The sequence below is a fragment of the Condylostylus longicornis genome, unplaced genomic scaffold (genome assembly GCF_029603195.1).
Source record: "Condylostylus longicornis isolate FDR11 unplaced genomic scaffold, ASM2960319v2 ptg000004l, whole genome shotgun sequence".
Classification (NCBI taxonomy): Eukaryota; Metazoa; Arthropoda; class Insecta; order Diptera; family Dolichopodidae; genus Condylostylus; species Condylostylus longicornis.
In genome coordinates, this window is record NW_026577973.1 from 15224123 (window position 1) to 15241186 (window position 17064).

General features: G+C 24.0%; 1 protein-coding gene across 2 annotated transcripts in view; it reads left to right on the forward strand.

Annotated features, from left to right (window-relative positions):
* Positions 1-683: 683 nt before the first annotated feature.
* The window catches only part of LOC129609817 (peroxidase), a 109349-nt gene continuing 92968 nt past the window's right edge, over positions 684-17064 (forward strand). For both annotated transcript variants that reach the window (XM_055521941.1, XM_055521943.1), the window contains exon 1: positions 684-793. In XM_055521941.1, coding sequence (XP_055377916.1) covers positions 783-793 — 11 coding nt within the window. In that variant the 5' untranslated portion in view covers positions 684-782. The remainder of the gene's footprint in view (positions 794-17064) is intronic.

The following is a 17064-nucleotide window of genomic DNA, read 5'->3' on the forward strand; positions in this document are numbered from 1 at the left end:
CATTTGATATTAGAAGAAAAAGTTTTTGAATTTTTTTTCATTAAGAAAGTAGTTTTTCGCGTCTCGATTTCACGTTTTATATTATAGACTGTGGAGACATACAAGGAAATAAATAAAAAAAAGAAGAGAAAGAAAACAGAAATAATAATAAAAAAAAAATTAAATTCTACCTCAGTATGATATTTTTTTTTCGTTTTCCTTCTTGGATTTGATTAAAATATTTATATTAAGCTTAAGAATTAAAAAAATTAATTAAGCTATAACTAAAAAGCAAACCAGGCAAAATTTTTGGGGAAAAAATTTTTAATAGCCCGTGTAACAAAACAAATTATTAAAAAAAAGAATTCTGTGAAAGTGTTTATTGTAATTATCACCAGGTGTCTATAGCATCAATTTAATCGATATTAAACCTTCAATCTCAAACAGGAAAATTAATAAAAGAAATTGAAAAAAAGATTTTCATTTGAAAATAATTTTTTTTTTATCTCGAATATTATTGATAAATAAAAGAAGAATAAAATTTAATATAAAATTGAAAGTGATTAAAATTTTTATAAAAAAATAATTTGAACCATGAAGGAAACAATTTTTATTTAAAAAAAAAAATTATAAAATAAAAATTATTTACGTATAATTTTGGAAATTAAAACATAAACTTATTGGATTAAATAGGTTTGTTCGCAAAAAAACAAAACTAAAAGAATTGAAAACTTATTTGAAATACTCAGAAATTTTTATCCTATTTTATTGGACTTAATTTTAGAAAACAAAAAATAGTCAAAATGATTTTAAGGTAAGTTGAATTTAATTGTATAATGTGCGTTTTTTATATACGAAATTTCTTGTACAAATTTCTATACATCAATTTATTATTAATATAGAATTCACAGATTTTAATAAATGTTAAATTTTATAAGTCAAACTTAATTAAACAACACAATTAACAACACAAATAGCAAACGCATTGAGTAATTTGGGTGAAATTCTGAAAACCAATGTTATTTTTACGGAAATTATGGCTTCATATTGCGTTGAAAACAAGAAATTCCCAAAAAAATGTTTTCTTTTTTTAAAAATTCATGGAGTTTCTTACTTAATTGCACTTTACAAATTTGAAGGAACTTGGAGCAATAGTCATATAACAATTATCTTCTTATATTGAAAAGGATCATCAAATATATGATTGTATTGGACAGACTGGAATGATAATTTGTAACAATTTATATTTCATTTCAGTTATTGGACTAAAATTAAGTCTTATTTACAAGGCTACAATAAATCAAAAATGGCTGCGGTGGCTTGGGGGGTTACTCCTGTCCCACTCGGTTCCCTTGGAATCTACACAAGTCTTATTTAATCTAATACAAGATATTCAAAAATAATCAAAAATAATTAGATTCGTATGTTTGTGAAATTTATAGATAAAATTTCGTAGACTTCTTAAATTAGATCAAGGGAATACAATAAATTTTTGACAGATTCTCCATTTAATCTTAATCAACCTCAATAATATTGGATAAGAAATTAATTTTCTATATTTTAATTTGTATTTTCCCGCTAAAAGATTAAAACAACGTAAATTGGAATTCAACTGATTAAGTTGAAGAAATTTAATAAGTACTAAGCCTGTGAATGAACCGAATTATAGGGAATTGGTAATCTTATACGAAAATAATAAAATTTCAATATTTTAACTTTAGTAGATTTTAAACAATTTGTTATAAAAAATTTCTTTTGTATTGGAAATTTACTAAACCCTTACATTAAATTTTAAGGGATAATATTGAAATTGTGTGCACGGTTTTGTATTACTGCTATATTTTCTCCTAACAACACAAACTTATGATTAAAATTGTAATTGAGAAGAAATTACGAATATTAATTTACTGAAATTGTATTTTATGAAAGCAAAATGTCCTTGACTTCCAAAATTTATAAGCTAATTTTTATTCCTGTATAACAGAATTGCCATTTAAGAAGTAATTAATTGTATATTAAATTGCTTTAAGCTATTCTCAACTAGAATTATATCATTCGCGAGTATGACCAAAGTAACCAGAATGATCGTAAATGTCTGTATTTGTTGTTAATATAATTTTGTTCCAAAATGGTGTGAGCCAACATATTTTATTTAAACTAACAGTAAAAGACTTAAAAGCGAATTATTCGCATCATATTCAACTACTTTGTCTTTAAATGTCAGTTAATTAAATTTTAAATCACTATAAATATTAAATTATATTTGATGATCTAAGAATTTTATTATATGATGGCAATAACAAGCCATTATTACTTAATCATAGTGTCTAAAATCAAGTGTTCTAAATTGAAATTAAATCAACAATAAAAATTTTTTATGTTATTTATTATTTTAAACTTATTATGGACGTAATTTGATATTCTGCAACAATATAACAGCGATTGATTATCGGTTTACTTACGGTTTACTTGAATCATTAATTTATTCAATTTTAATAATATTAGTTTCAATAACTTTTGCTTATTTAATACCAAATTATGTAGTGAATTTTTGTATATATATTTTAATTAATTTATAGAGTTTATACGCCTAAGAATTTGTTTTAAGAAGTTAAAAGTAGTGAAATTTAAATTCACTGACCAATACATCAAAATATTCCTTTTTTGAAATTTAAACTTGAATTAAATTTTTTTAAATGAAAAAGTTTTAAGAATAAATATTTTTGAGAAATATTTTGTCTGAACTTATGTAAATGTATGCATTTTAAAATATGTATGTATGATTGGTGGCGTGTCCTTTATGAAATACAAAACTATGGATTCCTTGAAATCATTAGTGTTGTATTCTATAAACCTTGAAACTTTGGAAAATTATTTAAGAAAACTGTGCGATTGTTTCTACAACAAAAAGTTTTGAAAAAATTTCTTGGTTCGGAAATTATAGCAAAAAACTTATTTTTTGATCCCTTTTCTGGCATGTTATACAAAAATTTAAAGTCAACAAATGTGCTCATACGGAATATTTTTAGAAAGATCATAGTGAAATCTACAAATATTATCCTCGGACAATTTCGCAAATCAGCCTTGGGCTAACTTAAGTCCAGAAAAAGAGATTCTGGAAAGAAATATGGAAATAAAATATAGTTCTATGTATATTAAAGATTTTATATACAAAATTATATTTGATAGATTTTGGCAAGTTTAGGAAGAAATTTATCAGACTAGTCTTGATGACAGAACATATCAACGAAACTGTCCTTAACCTCAACAAAATTTTAGTATAATTATCTTGGGAATTAAGAAAAAGATTTAATGATTTCCTTTTATCTGAGTTCATGGCAACACACGATTATTTAACTAGTATTTTGTAACATTTCGTTTTGAAATTAAAGAATTAAAAGCCTATCAGGCCCTTGCCGATGTGGTTTAAAGTTTTTAAATTAAAATCATTAATTTCATTAAAATATTTCAAATAATTTCAGAGTTTTAATCATATTTTCTACTTTACCTTTTAAATTAAATTCATCACTGATATATTTTGTTTCGAAATTGCGATACTTAAGTGAATTAAGTAACTTTAATAAATTTACCCGCAACATTTTTCTCAAAAATAAAGTGTGAAATTGTCGAAAAAAAATTTTGTAACTCTCATAAACAAGTACGCAGTAATCAAATTAAACAGGTGTTAAAAATTTCCATTGCAATTTCACTTATATTTTATTCATAACTGTTATATTTAGATAGAAACCTTAAGAAACACTTTATCATAATATTTTACCCCCATTTTTGATATTCCAAAATAATTTATTATACTTTGGTTAAATTTCAATTTAACGTCAATAAAGGTCATCACCGTAATTATCCAGTTATTTTTTTTATTTTAATCTTAAATTTTATTTTATTTGTTTTTGTCTTGTTGTTTTTGTATGTATGCTTATATATTTTCAAAAATTGTACATAGACAAATTATTATTACCCTCAAATTGAAAGATATTTCAACTAGCCTACTTAAAAATGAAATTATAAATGAAAATGAGCAAATAAAACAAAACTCTTTACCATCGACCAACAAAACAAACAAGTAAAACAGAATTCAAAAATTTTTTAAGTAATCGTCAGTTCTGTTGACATTTCTAAGCAAGCATAAATAATAATAATAGTATGTTTTATAAGATGTCAAAGTTGTCGAACTCATTTTCAATGTTTATATACCTACACACATATTATATATATATGTATATTGAAAAATTAATAAACAAACAAAATTACAATGTATTTAGTAAGGTACTTAATAACACACACATACGACAATATAGTCAATATAGTTTTGATAAAATATTAAATTGATTAAAAAAAAATTTTGCAATATTTTTAATGAAGTGTATAACATAATTGCGGTTAAAGTTCCCACAAAATTATTAAAATAAAATACAAAAATTAATAAATAAAATTTAAACGGAACTTTGTACATGTACAGTTATACATAGTGAGTGGGTATATTTTGACAACGTATAAAAAGTAACCTAAATAAGAATATTGTCAAATAACCTCAAGTTATAGAAAATGGTTAATTTTCGTAATTAGATTTTACTAGTTACTTTAAACAAAATGCACACAGACACACACGCACACAAATTGTTTTAATTTATATTGTCGAGAATAATGCGAGCATATAATATTGCTATGAATGATTGGGGGCTTATAGGGCTTCACAATTATTATTTTTTTTATAAATAGAAAAATAATATTTCTTCTGAATACGAAAATATTTTAAAAAAGAGTTGAGAAACAAGTGGTTTTCAAATGACAAGAGAATAAGATTTGTTCACATACCGATATGGTAGAAAATTTCAAATTTCATTCACAATTTAACACCTTTGATGTGAAATAGAATTTGTCATTTCTTATTTATTGCTTAAGAGTTTTTCATTTGATATTTTTTTTTTTGAAATTTTCTGGCAACTTTGTTTTTTTTTATCTTTTTAAGTGAATGTTATAAATGCAAATAAGATTTAATATTAATCAAAATTTGCAATCAAAATCAAAACTGATTATAAGAGCACAAAAAAAAGAAATAATTACGCTAAATTTTACTGAAAATTAAAGATCGGGAAATTGATAAAATTTTCCCAGAATGTTAAAATATTAAAAATAATTTTATTGGTCAACCACCTCAAAGGGAAAGCTAAGTACAACAAAATTTTGTATCGAACAAGACAAAATTGCATTCCTCCAAAACATTCTATAGTCAGGCAAATGCTTTCTATCTGGTTGCGTGGCATGTTTGAGCCAGCAAAATGTTTTATTCAAATTAACTAGGGCATTAAATTTCAAAGAGGATTTTGTTTGAGATTGTATTCAATTTTTTAATATTATTGTGTTTTTCGTGGCGCTTAAAACAACGTGCTTTCAGCACAATTCCGAAAGAAAATTTAAAAAATTTTGGAATTATTCCGTCTTTTAACTTTATCTACCAGTAGTCTGTCTTTCGTTTTATACATTCTATATATAGGTTACAATGTAGACAATTTCTATACAGATTACAATGTAGACAAAATCTGTATGTCTTCTACCTTTATTATTGGCAAACTTATTATTAGTGATCCATACCTAATATTTTATTCGATAAACCTGCACCTAAAAGTGTGCAATATTATTTGGTAAAGTACGAGTATTGCTATCATTATTAATTTAATCCTAATATATGCAAATTTAAGACTATTTACTTAAATCATTACGTGTGTGCCAAAACAATGAAGGTGATTTTTTAGGTTATGAGTTAAGGATACCAAATTATTGATGATTTTTTCAAAATTTTAAAAATTGTTAGTTTAAAGCTTGTAAAATAAAGGCCTTGCAGTAGAGGAAGACTTCCAGGGTTTTGGTATAATATTCTTTAAGGAAAAAAAAAAAAATTTGGTATCCTTAACTAAAAATTTACAGGAAAGCTCATTCATTCTTTTGGCAAGCACGTGAAGATGTGAACTAATCTAACAATTTCCTGTTTTCCAAAATAATTCAATTTGTCGTAAGATCTACATTTTAATAATGCCTCTCTACATTTTTGACTTAAGTTTATTATTAAATTTATTATTAAATGAGAGCACTTTGGAAAGCTGTAATATTCTAAGTCAGAGTCATTCCTTTTATTTACCTTGTCTTACTAATATTCACACATACTTTATTAATATTGTATAGAGAAAAATTTTAATACTTTATTGCTCAATTAAATTTTAAAAAAAAATTTTTTAAACTCAAATACCAACAATAACATTTTTTTATTTTAACTTTCAATTTCATTAAAGTTCAATATGGTGCTTTTTATTATTAATGACATTTGAATGAGAGGAGTCTATGTCTCAAAATATAATCATAAAATAATCATTTAGTTTTTTGTTATGTAATGGTAAATGAATACTAATTTTTAAAACATTATCCAGCAAATCATTATACTAGAGTGTATGGGGACTTGCTGGACTTGAATTTTCTTTTCTACTTTTTACTTTATACAATATAATTACAAAATATTTTTTTTTTGTCTTTGTAATGAAATCTCTTTATTTACTTAACATTTCTCCATGATGTTATTTTTCAGTCATTTTATTAACGACTTAATAATGGCTTTTATTTATAAAATTTTAAAAAAAGTATTTTATAATTTACTTGGGATTTTTTTTAAATTTTTTGGGTATATGGTGACTTCAACTATAAATTTTTTGTGATTTTCCGTTTTTTTGTGTGGTTGAAATCAAAAATTTTAATGTAAATTTAAAAGTAAACAAAATTAAGAAGTTTTTAGAAAAAAATTCGGAGAATGTTGACATAAACGTAGAATTTTTTTGAAGTTTAAGCCATAAGAATGTCAGAGATTTAAGGGGGAAAAAATGGATTTACAAATACTATGAGTAATTAATTTTTTGCTACCTAAACAAAGTTTTAGTAAATAAAATTATTTAATAAACATTTAAAATTTTTGTTAAAACAAACATTAATATTTTTGAAAAAAAAAACTTAAGCTCATGGTATTTCTTGAGGTTTATTGTTATTCAATTATCCAACACAGCTTGAGTTTAATTTAACTAAATGCAAGTAAGCTTATGTCATTTTATATTTATTTTAAGAATTTGTACTCGTATAAAGGCAAATTAGCGTTTATTTTGTACTTACTAGTCTATAAGTGAATAGTAATTCAAAATTGCACACTTTTATAAATTTATTAATAGATTTTTTTTTAAATTTAAAAACAAATTTGAGAACATGAAGTTAATAACTCGTTTTCATTAAGTCAAACCATATTTGCATGTCACTTGTACGCAAAATAACTTACATATAAGTGTGTATAGAAAAATGTGTATGTAAGTCGAAACAATGGAAAAGGCGAACCTTATATGTATTCAAATAAGTACAATGGGAACAAATGGGTTAATTCATTGTAATTAATTTGAGGAAAATTATTGCTACTTTTTCTTATACAAGTATTCATTATGAGCATTTTGTATACTGTATAAAAGTGAATATATTAATGTTTCGGTATTAATTTGATAAGTGAGTTGCCCAAGCTATTTTGGAACTAAAATATTGACATTATAATGTTAGCAGACAACACACAATAATATTCTGCCGAAGTTAAACATCTTCCAAAATTAAATTTTTGAAAAATATTTGACATATGTCTAAAACGTATAGCATATGCTATTGTATAATTTTATAATTTAACACAATTATTTGTTAAGTCGATCATTTCAATAATAGATGCCGTACCTAAAAAAAAACCGTAAGTTAATTTAAGTACAGTATATAAAATCTTCCCCAAATTACCGCAACCGTGATTGAATTCGAATTCTTAATTGCAAATGGATGATGATTGAACTAAATAAGATTGTTTAGTAACTATTAGTTTAACAATTACAACACATCACATTTATGTGCAAAAGCAATAAACTAAGAAATGAATTTGTGTCATGTTAATCGCTATATATAGGACATTATTAAATTTTTGCATTTGATTTAATTTTAAAACTTTTATGAATTCATCTATTGTATAATACATAAATGTAAGTCTTATTATATTGCCTTATATTAAATCGATAATGAACTCATTTCTAATGTGTTACTTAAATTTTTTTTGGCACACATTGTGATGAAAACAATTTTATTATTCATTTTGATAATAAATCAACGAATTATCTTCGAAATAATTTTGTTATACTGAATTAAAAAAATTATGTATAATAAATTAATTTATTGATATTATTACAAATTGAATAAAAAACAAAATAGATTTAATTATACAATTTTGAAATCAATTTTAAATAGAGTTAAAAAGATCCCCACTTTAATTTTGCTTTTGTTTTTAAAGAAATTATTAAGTAAGGTTATCGCCCAATTTACATTTCGCGTTTGTATTTAGTTTAGTGCGGTGTTATAATTTGAGATTATGTTTTTTACCACTCTTTTTTTTTTGTTTTTTAGATTATATTTTTATTCCATGGCGGCGGCATCATGGTGTCATGTTTTTTTTTCTCTTTCTCTATATATTTTAATTATTTAACAAAAAAAAAAAATTTATCGATGCTGATTGTTGTTTGATAACGTAACAAAAATTTTATTTGTACATATATTGCCTCCAAAAAACAAAATCTTAATAAATTTATTTACTGTTATACGATTTTAAAAAAAAATTTTGTATTTTCTTCAGCTCTGCGTTCCCTCCACTGCAATCAAATAAAATTTATGTAATTGCATAACTAAATAAATCGAAAAATATATTTGGAGTTTATTTTTTAAATATTTGGTTTTTATTTTTATTATACATTTTTATTTGACATTAATCTAGATGGTAACTAAAACAAAAACTATTTTAAAAAAATTAATCAAAGTTTTGTAAAAATCATTCCATGTTGTGCAGACGATGATTATAATTTATATAGAAGTTTCAAGTGAAACAAAAAGATGAAAATCAAAAGTGATTACTGTGCGATCAACGCTTGCTTATCTGTGTTTATTTACTCATCATCGATTACTTATACACACATATAAACAACAACAAATTAAATTCGAATTGAACATGTGTATTTTATAGGGTATACGAACGGAGATATTTTAATTTTGCATGTTTTGTTTTAATAGTAAATACCATTACGATTATTAGTGCTATTGTAATCAATCATCAGATGATTATATGATCGTATATACACAGTAAAATATTTAAAACAGCAGGATAAGTTTCTATCTATACAGTTAAATAAATAATTAACGCAACAGTTTATATCTATGGTGGGAAGAGAGTATAACTAACTGTGTATAGAGAGAATCTAAAGAGAGTATGAGGATGATTTAATTTGATTAAAATAAAATATGTATATAATATAGTTGATTGTAATAAATTATATTATCACATTCAGACCACCTGTAAATAAGCATCTACCCGTTGAGAGCATTGATTTATTGAGTAAGAAAAGGAAGAAGTAATGATCGCAATGAAATTTCTAATTAATTTTGTTTTTTGTTTTATTAATTAATGGTAGTGTTAAAATGCAATATTTTTTTTGTAATTGAACAAATATTATATACGAAATTTTGGGTACGGTGCGACCGATTTTACTTAGAAAAATGCTATAGCATGAAATATACTCTCAATAAATTGCTTATTTAAATGCCATAAACATTTATAAATAAGTACCTATCGGGAAACCAAGTTCAGAGAACATATCAAAAATAGTTTTCAAATTTGTATGAGAACATGAGGGGTGTTGCGAATTATATTGTTATTGAACATATTTCTGTGAAGAAAATTGGCTAATATTTTTAACTCTACTGATTTTACATAATACGTTTTGAAAATCTAACATTCGTCGACTGTTATTAATTGTAAATTTACCTATTAATTAAAAAGATACTTAATTAATTAAAAATATACTAAATAAAATGGGAACACTTAAAAGTTGAACAAAAATATTTCAATCGGAATACTTCGGAACTTTGTTACTTCGAAAAACTTCGGAAAATATTTTCAGCTTGGTTGTCTAACCGATATAACGTATGTATATAGCATTACTTTGTTCAATCTTTGCTTAAATTCTTCAAGTATGTTTGTTAAGAAAAAAAAAATGAATTTAATATTTTATTCTAGCCAATATTGTACTATTGAAAATTGCAAATCAATTTGATAAGAGGCTATTTTAGTTTGAATAAAAAATCTTGATCTTTTTTCAATTAGGGCTGTCGTTGTTGAAATCATTACAAATTTTACTGCGCTCCTATTCTTTCCAGAGGCATCTCATTATTAACCGGCTTAGTTCTTAACATTCATTAGCTTTTTTTAAAGTATAGACCAGTGATTCCCAAAGTAGTCTGTATAGTACCTCTGGGGCTAGGGGTGTACGAAGCTGGGAAAAAAATTGGGTGTCTATCAAATGAAAATGTGGGTATACGAAAAGAAATATTTTTTTTATTAATAAATTTAATAAATTTTTTATTTAACTTTTTCACATCTTAACAGTAGCAAGCGACACCTGTACCTTGCAAAAATTGAAAAACACAACAAGGGGTCTAAGAGAGAAACAAGTTTGGGAACCTCTGGTATGACAATTATTATTTACACTATTAGAGGTTTACTTCTTATCACCTTAGGTTTTACTGATAAACAGATTTAAATGTAAATTCCAAAAATAATATTTCATTCTTTCTTTTATCACTTTCATTATAAATATTTTTTTCTGACTTTAATTGCCCGTTTTAAGATATTTTTTGTTTTTCCAAAAAAGAAATTTGTATATGTACAAATAATTTTTTTATTTTGTCATATTTTACTATTCATCCACAAAACTTATACTACACTAAGTCTATATACTCTTAATTATTGTAAAAAATTAAAATTTTATTATACATCTTAAATCTTATGAAGTCTACAATAAATTACTCTATATCGAGATAAAAACAAAAATAGAAGGAAAGTGAAAGTAAACTAAATTTTAATTAGCTAAATTAGCATTATCATATTACAAGGAAGCAAAAAAAAAAAGTAGTGAATCATTAAAATTAATTTAAACATTCAAGATGAATTTCGTACACATATACACAAACTCTAAGCTAAAGCACAACGGCAACGCTTACATTTATAATTTAATTAGCAATACTTTTAGTATAAATGTGAAAAAAACTGCTATCATTTTTGTTTTTCAGTATTAACCGAAAATATTTTAAAATCATTAACATTTTTAATGGATCACATTTTTGTAATATCCGGGAAGTGAAAATTGATAAACACCAGATTCCAAAATTACCAAATAAAAAATTAAAAAAAAAAATCTTCTGTGATTTTCAAAAATAATTTTTTAAAAGAATTTTAAAAGGATTTTCCGTTCACCACTGCACATTTTGTATATTAATTTTAAAATCTTATAATAATTTAAGTAATTTCTGCGAATTATTTTTAATATAAATTCAAAAATAAAAAACAAAAAACAATTTTGGAATTTCGAGAAATTTGCAATAAATAAAAAATTTTATTAAACTTTATTTTTTCTCTCAATAACTGAGGATTTTCTGACAAAATTTAAAAGTGCTCAAAATTTATTAAAAAAATTTCGTGACTCTAATTTGATATGCATAAAATGTGCTTGTTAAGATTGCGAATATTTTGATTAAAACGGTAAATTTATTTATTAAATTAATTTTGTATAACAGTATAACTTGTTTTGATAATGTTTTGTGTTTTACAAAATTAAGTGCCATAAAACTAATAAGCTATAAATTTTAAATTATCAATTTTCAACACACTTTTTCCGTAGTAGCAAAATTTGTAAAATGGTAAGCTGCTAAATATTTAAAGGAGTTGTCATCAATTTGAAATAAAATAATCAATTATGTGATCGTCTATAAGTTTGAATACTAATTAGTAATTTAGTAGTACACAAGTAAAATTTTCCAAAAATAATACTTACATAGTAAATTGAGCCTGATCAGTTGAATCTAATTTAATATAAAATTCTAAAAATTAAGTTTGATAAGTGATTTTGATTTATTCTAGTTCTATATAACTATAGAAAATTTAATAACAATCATTTTTCAGACAATTAATAATAATCTTTATAATAATGGTGGAGCATTTGTGATATCGTCCTTTCAATCAAGCGTTTTACTAGCAACTTCCATTCCGAAAAAAGATAAAAGCTTTTATAAACAACTTTTGAAAGGTAGTAAAGGAAAGTTACCTAACCCATAAAGAACTTTTTTGTAAGCCGATAATTTTGAACGAAATTTTTTACAGAATTTTTGCCCGCTTCTTAAGCTTTAAATTTATCCATTAACCATTGAAAAATCTTTTATGGTTAACAGGAAATATAAGATGCAGCTAAAAAATTCATTTGTGTTTTGAGATTTCAAAGGCTTTAATAATAAATAAATTGAATAACAGTAGATAAATTGAAAAAAATTATGACAATTTTTGTATTTTATTAATTTTAAGTGTTGTTATTCTCATTAATTAATAAATTTTTGATTAAAACCATTATTCTTAAAAGCAGTTGATATTTTTAAGGATCGTTCTTTAAAAAAAAAATCATACTATAACTGACACTTTTAATATATTATAAATATAATTCAAGTTGAACCTATAATATTGCGGACCATTTTAATATAATAAAAATAGTCCGCAAAATTATGTATGGGACGAATGCCACAGAATAAAACACAATAATAAAACTAATTAAAATAAGTTCTAATATTTTAATTTTTAAATTTTTACTTAGATGATAGAATTTCTTCCATTATTTAGTTTAATACGACTTTGTTAATAGAACTGTATACCCTACCAAAAAATGGCAACATATCTAAATTTGAGCTTCAATAAAAGTGAGCTCTGAAAATTAAATTAAATTTTAAATTAAAAAGTATAAATTCAACAAAACTTTAATAGCTAGGTATACCATTATAAATGAAAAATCACCTCATAATTTATATTTAATAAGGAAATTATTATATACAATAAAATCATAAAATAATTGGATAGTGAACGAGGGAAAAGGTTAAGTATTGATTGAAATTCCTAATTGAAATTCGAAGTGACCTTTCTGATTTTTTTTCTTTTCTTTCGGTGCATCAATTGTAAAGTTAATAACCTTTAACAAACTTTCCAAAACATTATTTGAACCAAAACAAGAAATTCAATATAACAATGAAATAATTATGTATATATGAATATTTATATATATATATATGTATATATTTTCAGAAAAAAGGAATATTTTATGTTATGAACCACTCAATGATCTCCAAAATACCTTATCGTACCCGTGTTACATTTCCTTAAGTGTAATATTTTCTTATAACTTGCACTTTTCAATGATTCAAGTAACTTAATATTGTAATATGAGGCTAATATTGTTTTTGTATATACATACTTCAAATTACATCTTACACTTACTTAATCAAAAAACAAAACTTTATATACACACACTCTACGTACATAATATAAAAATTATATTTGTATTGAGTTAGGAAAAACGTGCTAAAAAAAAATTTGTACTTATGAAGAAAGTAAAAGCTATGCAATTACAAAATATAGAAGCGATTTTGAAATGATTTTGGTGTATAACTTATATACTGTAAAAATATTATGAAAATTCATTTTAAACTACATAATTTGTATATGAAAGTCCTTTCACTTTCAGGTCTTCAAGAAGAAATTTTAGACTTTTATTAAAATTATAAAAATAAAAATACAAAATATTGTTTTCATAATTTTGTTTTTTGTTCTCTGAAAGCCTTAATATTGTTTTCATCATTTGAAAGTCATAATATTATGGAAATTTTATAACTGCTTTTAAAATGTCATCTCACTTTCTCGTATATTGCACGCAATATTGTAATACACGCGTGTATACGAATATTATAAGAAATCGTCCGAACGTCATGTTAAACGTAAACACGCATTTTTTTTCTTCTTCTTCTCATATTTTTTGCTGCGATAATAAATTACAATGACATTAAGCGATTAGTATGCAAGTCATTGCTTAAGCTTTTATGCGTACACATATGTAAATTAATTTGAAAATCGTCTATTATTAGACATTATAGAAAAGGTTATAAAAGAAAAATTTTTAATAAGAAAACAAAAAATTATGATAAAACCACTGAAAAGTCTTTCTTTTTTTTCTATATGAATTTTATTTTCTTGTTTTTTTCTTCTATTTTTTTTATTTTTCATGTTGAATCAAATAGGATGCTTTAAAATTTTATTTGTTAGCGGTTTCTTTATGCAAATTTGTTATTTTTATCAAAAATATTCGATTTCGTATTTCGAAAATCTTCATTCAATGCAGTATTTCGAAAAACCAAAACCTTAATGGAGATAAGACCTTTAAAAGAACCGCAATTTCTAAAATTTACAAATTTATTGGTTTCATGCTTTTTGAAAAATTTCAATTCCAAATTTTATTGAATTCTACTTAAAAGTTCAAAATAAATTTTTCATTTTAATTCAAAAATGCCTAAATAGAAGAACAATATAAAAATTGCAAATTGCGATACAATTGAGTACATTGATTAAAATTTTAATAAACCAAGATTCATACTTGAAAATTATTTGATTTATTAATGGACTCAAAAGAGAGAAAAAGAAAAAAAATTGCTAGGACATTTTGATATGGTGATTATTTTAAGGTTTTAGGGTTGGAAACCAGACTCGTAGTTGTATGTATATAAAATGGGAATGTAAAGTATACGGTGTTATACATTCGCTTTTCAACGTCTATTTATAGCAAGTAATTTTTGACAATCGAAAATGAAAACAAAATAAAATTAAATGTCAAGCAAAGTTAATCTAAATGTTTTAAGACCCTTTCCAAGATTCTTCCTATGACCTGGAATTTCTTAATTTAGGAGTTTTCCAATACCTTTCTAATGATATGCTATATGATCATATTATTTAGCGAAATTCTTCAAAGCCCTTAGTTAAGCATTTTACGACGGGCATTAGTAAGTTAATTTTGCTGGTTTCAAGTACCGTTCTTCGTACAGGAATAACATTCGTCTGTGCCAACGCAAACCAGTCTTCCAGTTCTTTGTTTTTAATAAATGAGCGCTTCAAAAACAGAATGGCGGAAGGTCAGACATAAATGGATCGATTTAGAATTTGATTCTGAGTAAGAATATAAGTACATACTTCGTGGGGTTTCATACGTTTCCTTCTTGCTGGCAGAGGACGAAAATTAAAATCCTTTATAAGATTTTAAACCGCTTTTGGTTGCTTGTGTGTTTAATGAAAGCATAAAACAATATTCTTCAAGAGGAATCTCAAATGAACCTTAAGAATTTAAATAAGAGGAAAATTAATTAAGTTTAATGCTTTCTTCATTTTATTTCAATTTCAAATTAAAAAAATAATAAAAATCAAATTTAATAAAGGTACAGGATGAATCGTCAACATTCTGTGATAAATTTTAAATTAATTTAAGTGCACAGTAAAACCTCCATATATTTTCTCTTCTATAATGAGAGCACCTTCATAATTAACCAAACCAAATTTTCACAGCCCTTGCACTAAGTCCGTGTTTTACAAGAGTACGTCTCTATATTCCGTTGGGTGACCACTATTTTCAGCCATTTGCATATTTTAATACATTAAACAGCACTGTCTTTTTGTCTTTTCTCGCTTGTTCTATTTTTTCTTTTTTGCTTGTCAAATGTCATATTTTATATTTCTTTTAAAAGTAGGTATGATGTTTTTAGTTACAAAACTTCATTTTATAAAGCATCAACTCTACACATTCATTTTTTGTTATACTAGAAATGAATTGAAAAAATACAAATAATGCAGTGGATTAGGGTTAATTTATAGAGCAAAGCTACAGGAAGAAATATTTTTCGTATTTTAAAATTTTCGACATCTTTTTATGTAAGTATGTCACTATAAGAAACTAAATCATATCAATCATTAGACACTTTATTTTCTAATTTACTTTTATGTAGAATGCAAAAGAGTAAAATGAATAAGTGAGTCCATCATCATATTTTTTTTTATAGTGTATAAATTAGCATAAATTGTCTAATACAGGATTAAATGCAAAAAAAAAATTCTCTAATTGGACTACCTTTATATCGTGACCAATTTTCTTCCTCCCTTGACTGTTCAAATTATGGAGCTTCTTCTGTTACTATGCTTATCTGTAATATTTGAGTTTTACAAATAAAATTTTTGAAATTTATGAAGCATTTTGAACAAATTGAATTAATTTAAAATTTTTTTCTTGTACCGGATGAAAATGAAAGATCATTTGTTTTTTGTTTTTCAATAAAAAAAAAACCGAAAATACTCCTATTAAAATTATAAATAAGCTTTAAAAAACACTTTTCCTTTTATTTAATAAATTCAATTTTATTCAAATCGAATTTAAACAAAAAAAAAATCGAAGAAAAAAAACCTTAAAGACAAGGCATTTGCATGCTAAAAAAAACAAAAAATCAAATGCGTATTTATGATGAGACGCTTTTCAATATGGCGGGCAATATGGCATTTTTTTTTAATACGTTTGTTGGCATTTCTTTGATAAAATTAAAAATATTCATGGGTTTTGAATTTCTTTTCTTAATATTTTCTATTTTTTTATATTTTTGCTTTTTATTTCGTTTTTAAACTTAAGTGAAAGTGAATTTTTGATTAAATTTGAATTTAGTGTTTTTTATCAGGTTATTTTGACTTTTTTTTAAATATTTTAAATATTTTTTTGTTTTTTATAGTTTTGCAATACAAAAAACAAAAAAAAAATTCATTTATTCACAGATTCTTGTGTTTTTGTTTCTTTTTTTCATTTTATGGTCATTCATTTATTTAGGCATTTTTCTTTGATTATTTCTTAAATAGCGATTATTTTTTACCTTTATTAAAAAAAAAAATGACTCTATTGTTGGGTATGGCCATATACCAATAATTAATTATTTAATATTGAAATATAAATTTCACTTATTACATTTATGTAAACACATACGCATTTTTTATTAATTTTAAATTAATTATTAAATTTCAACAAATTTGTTTTATTATATTTTAATATGTTTGTAAATATATGTAGGTATATTAGATTA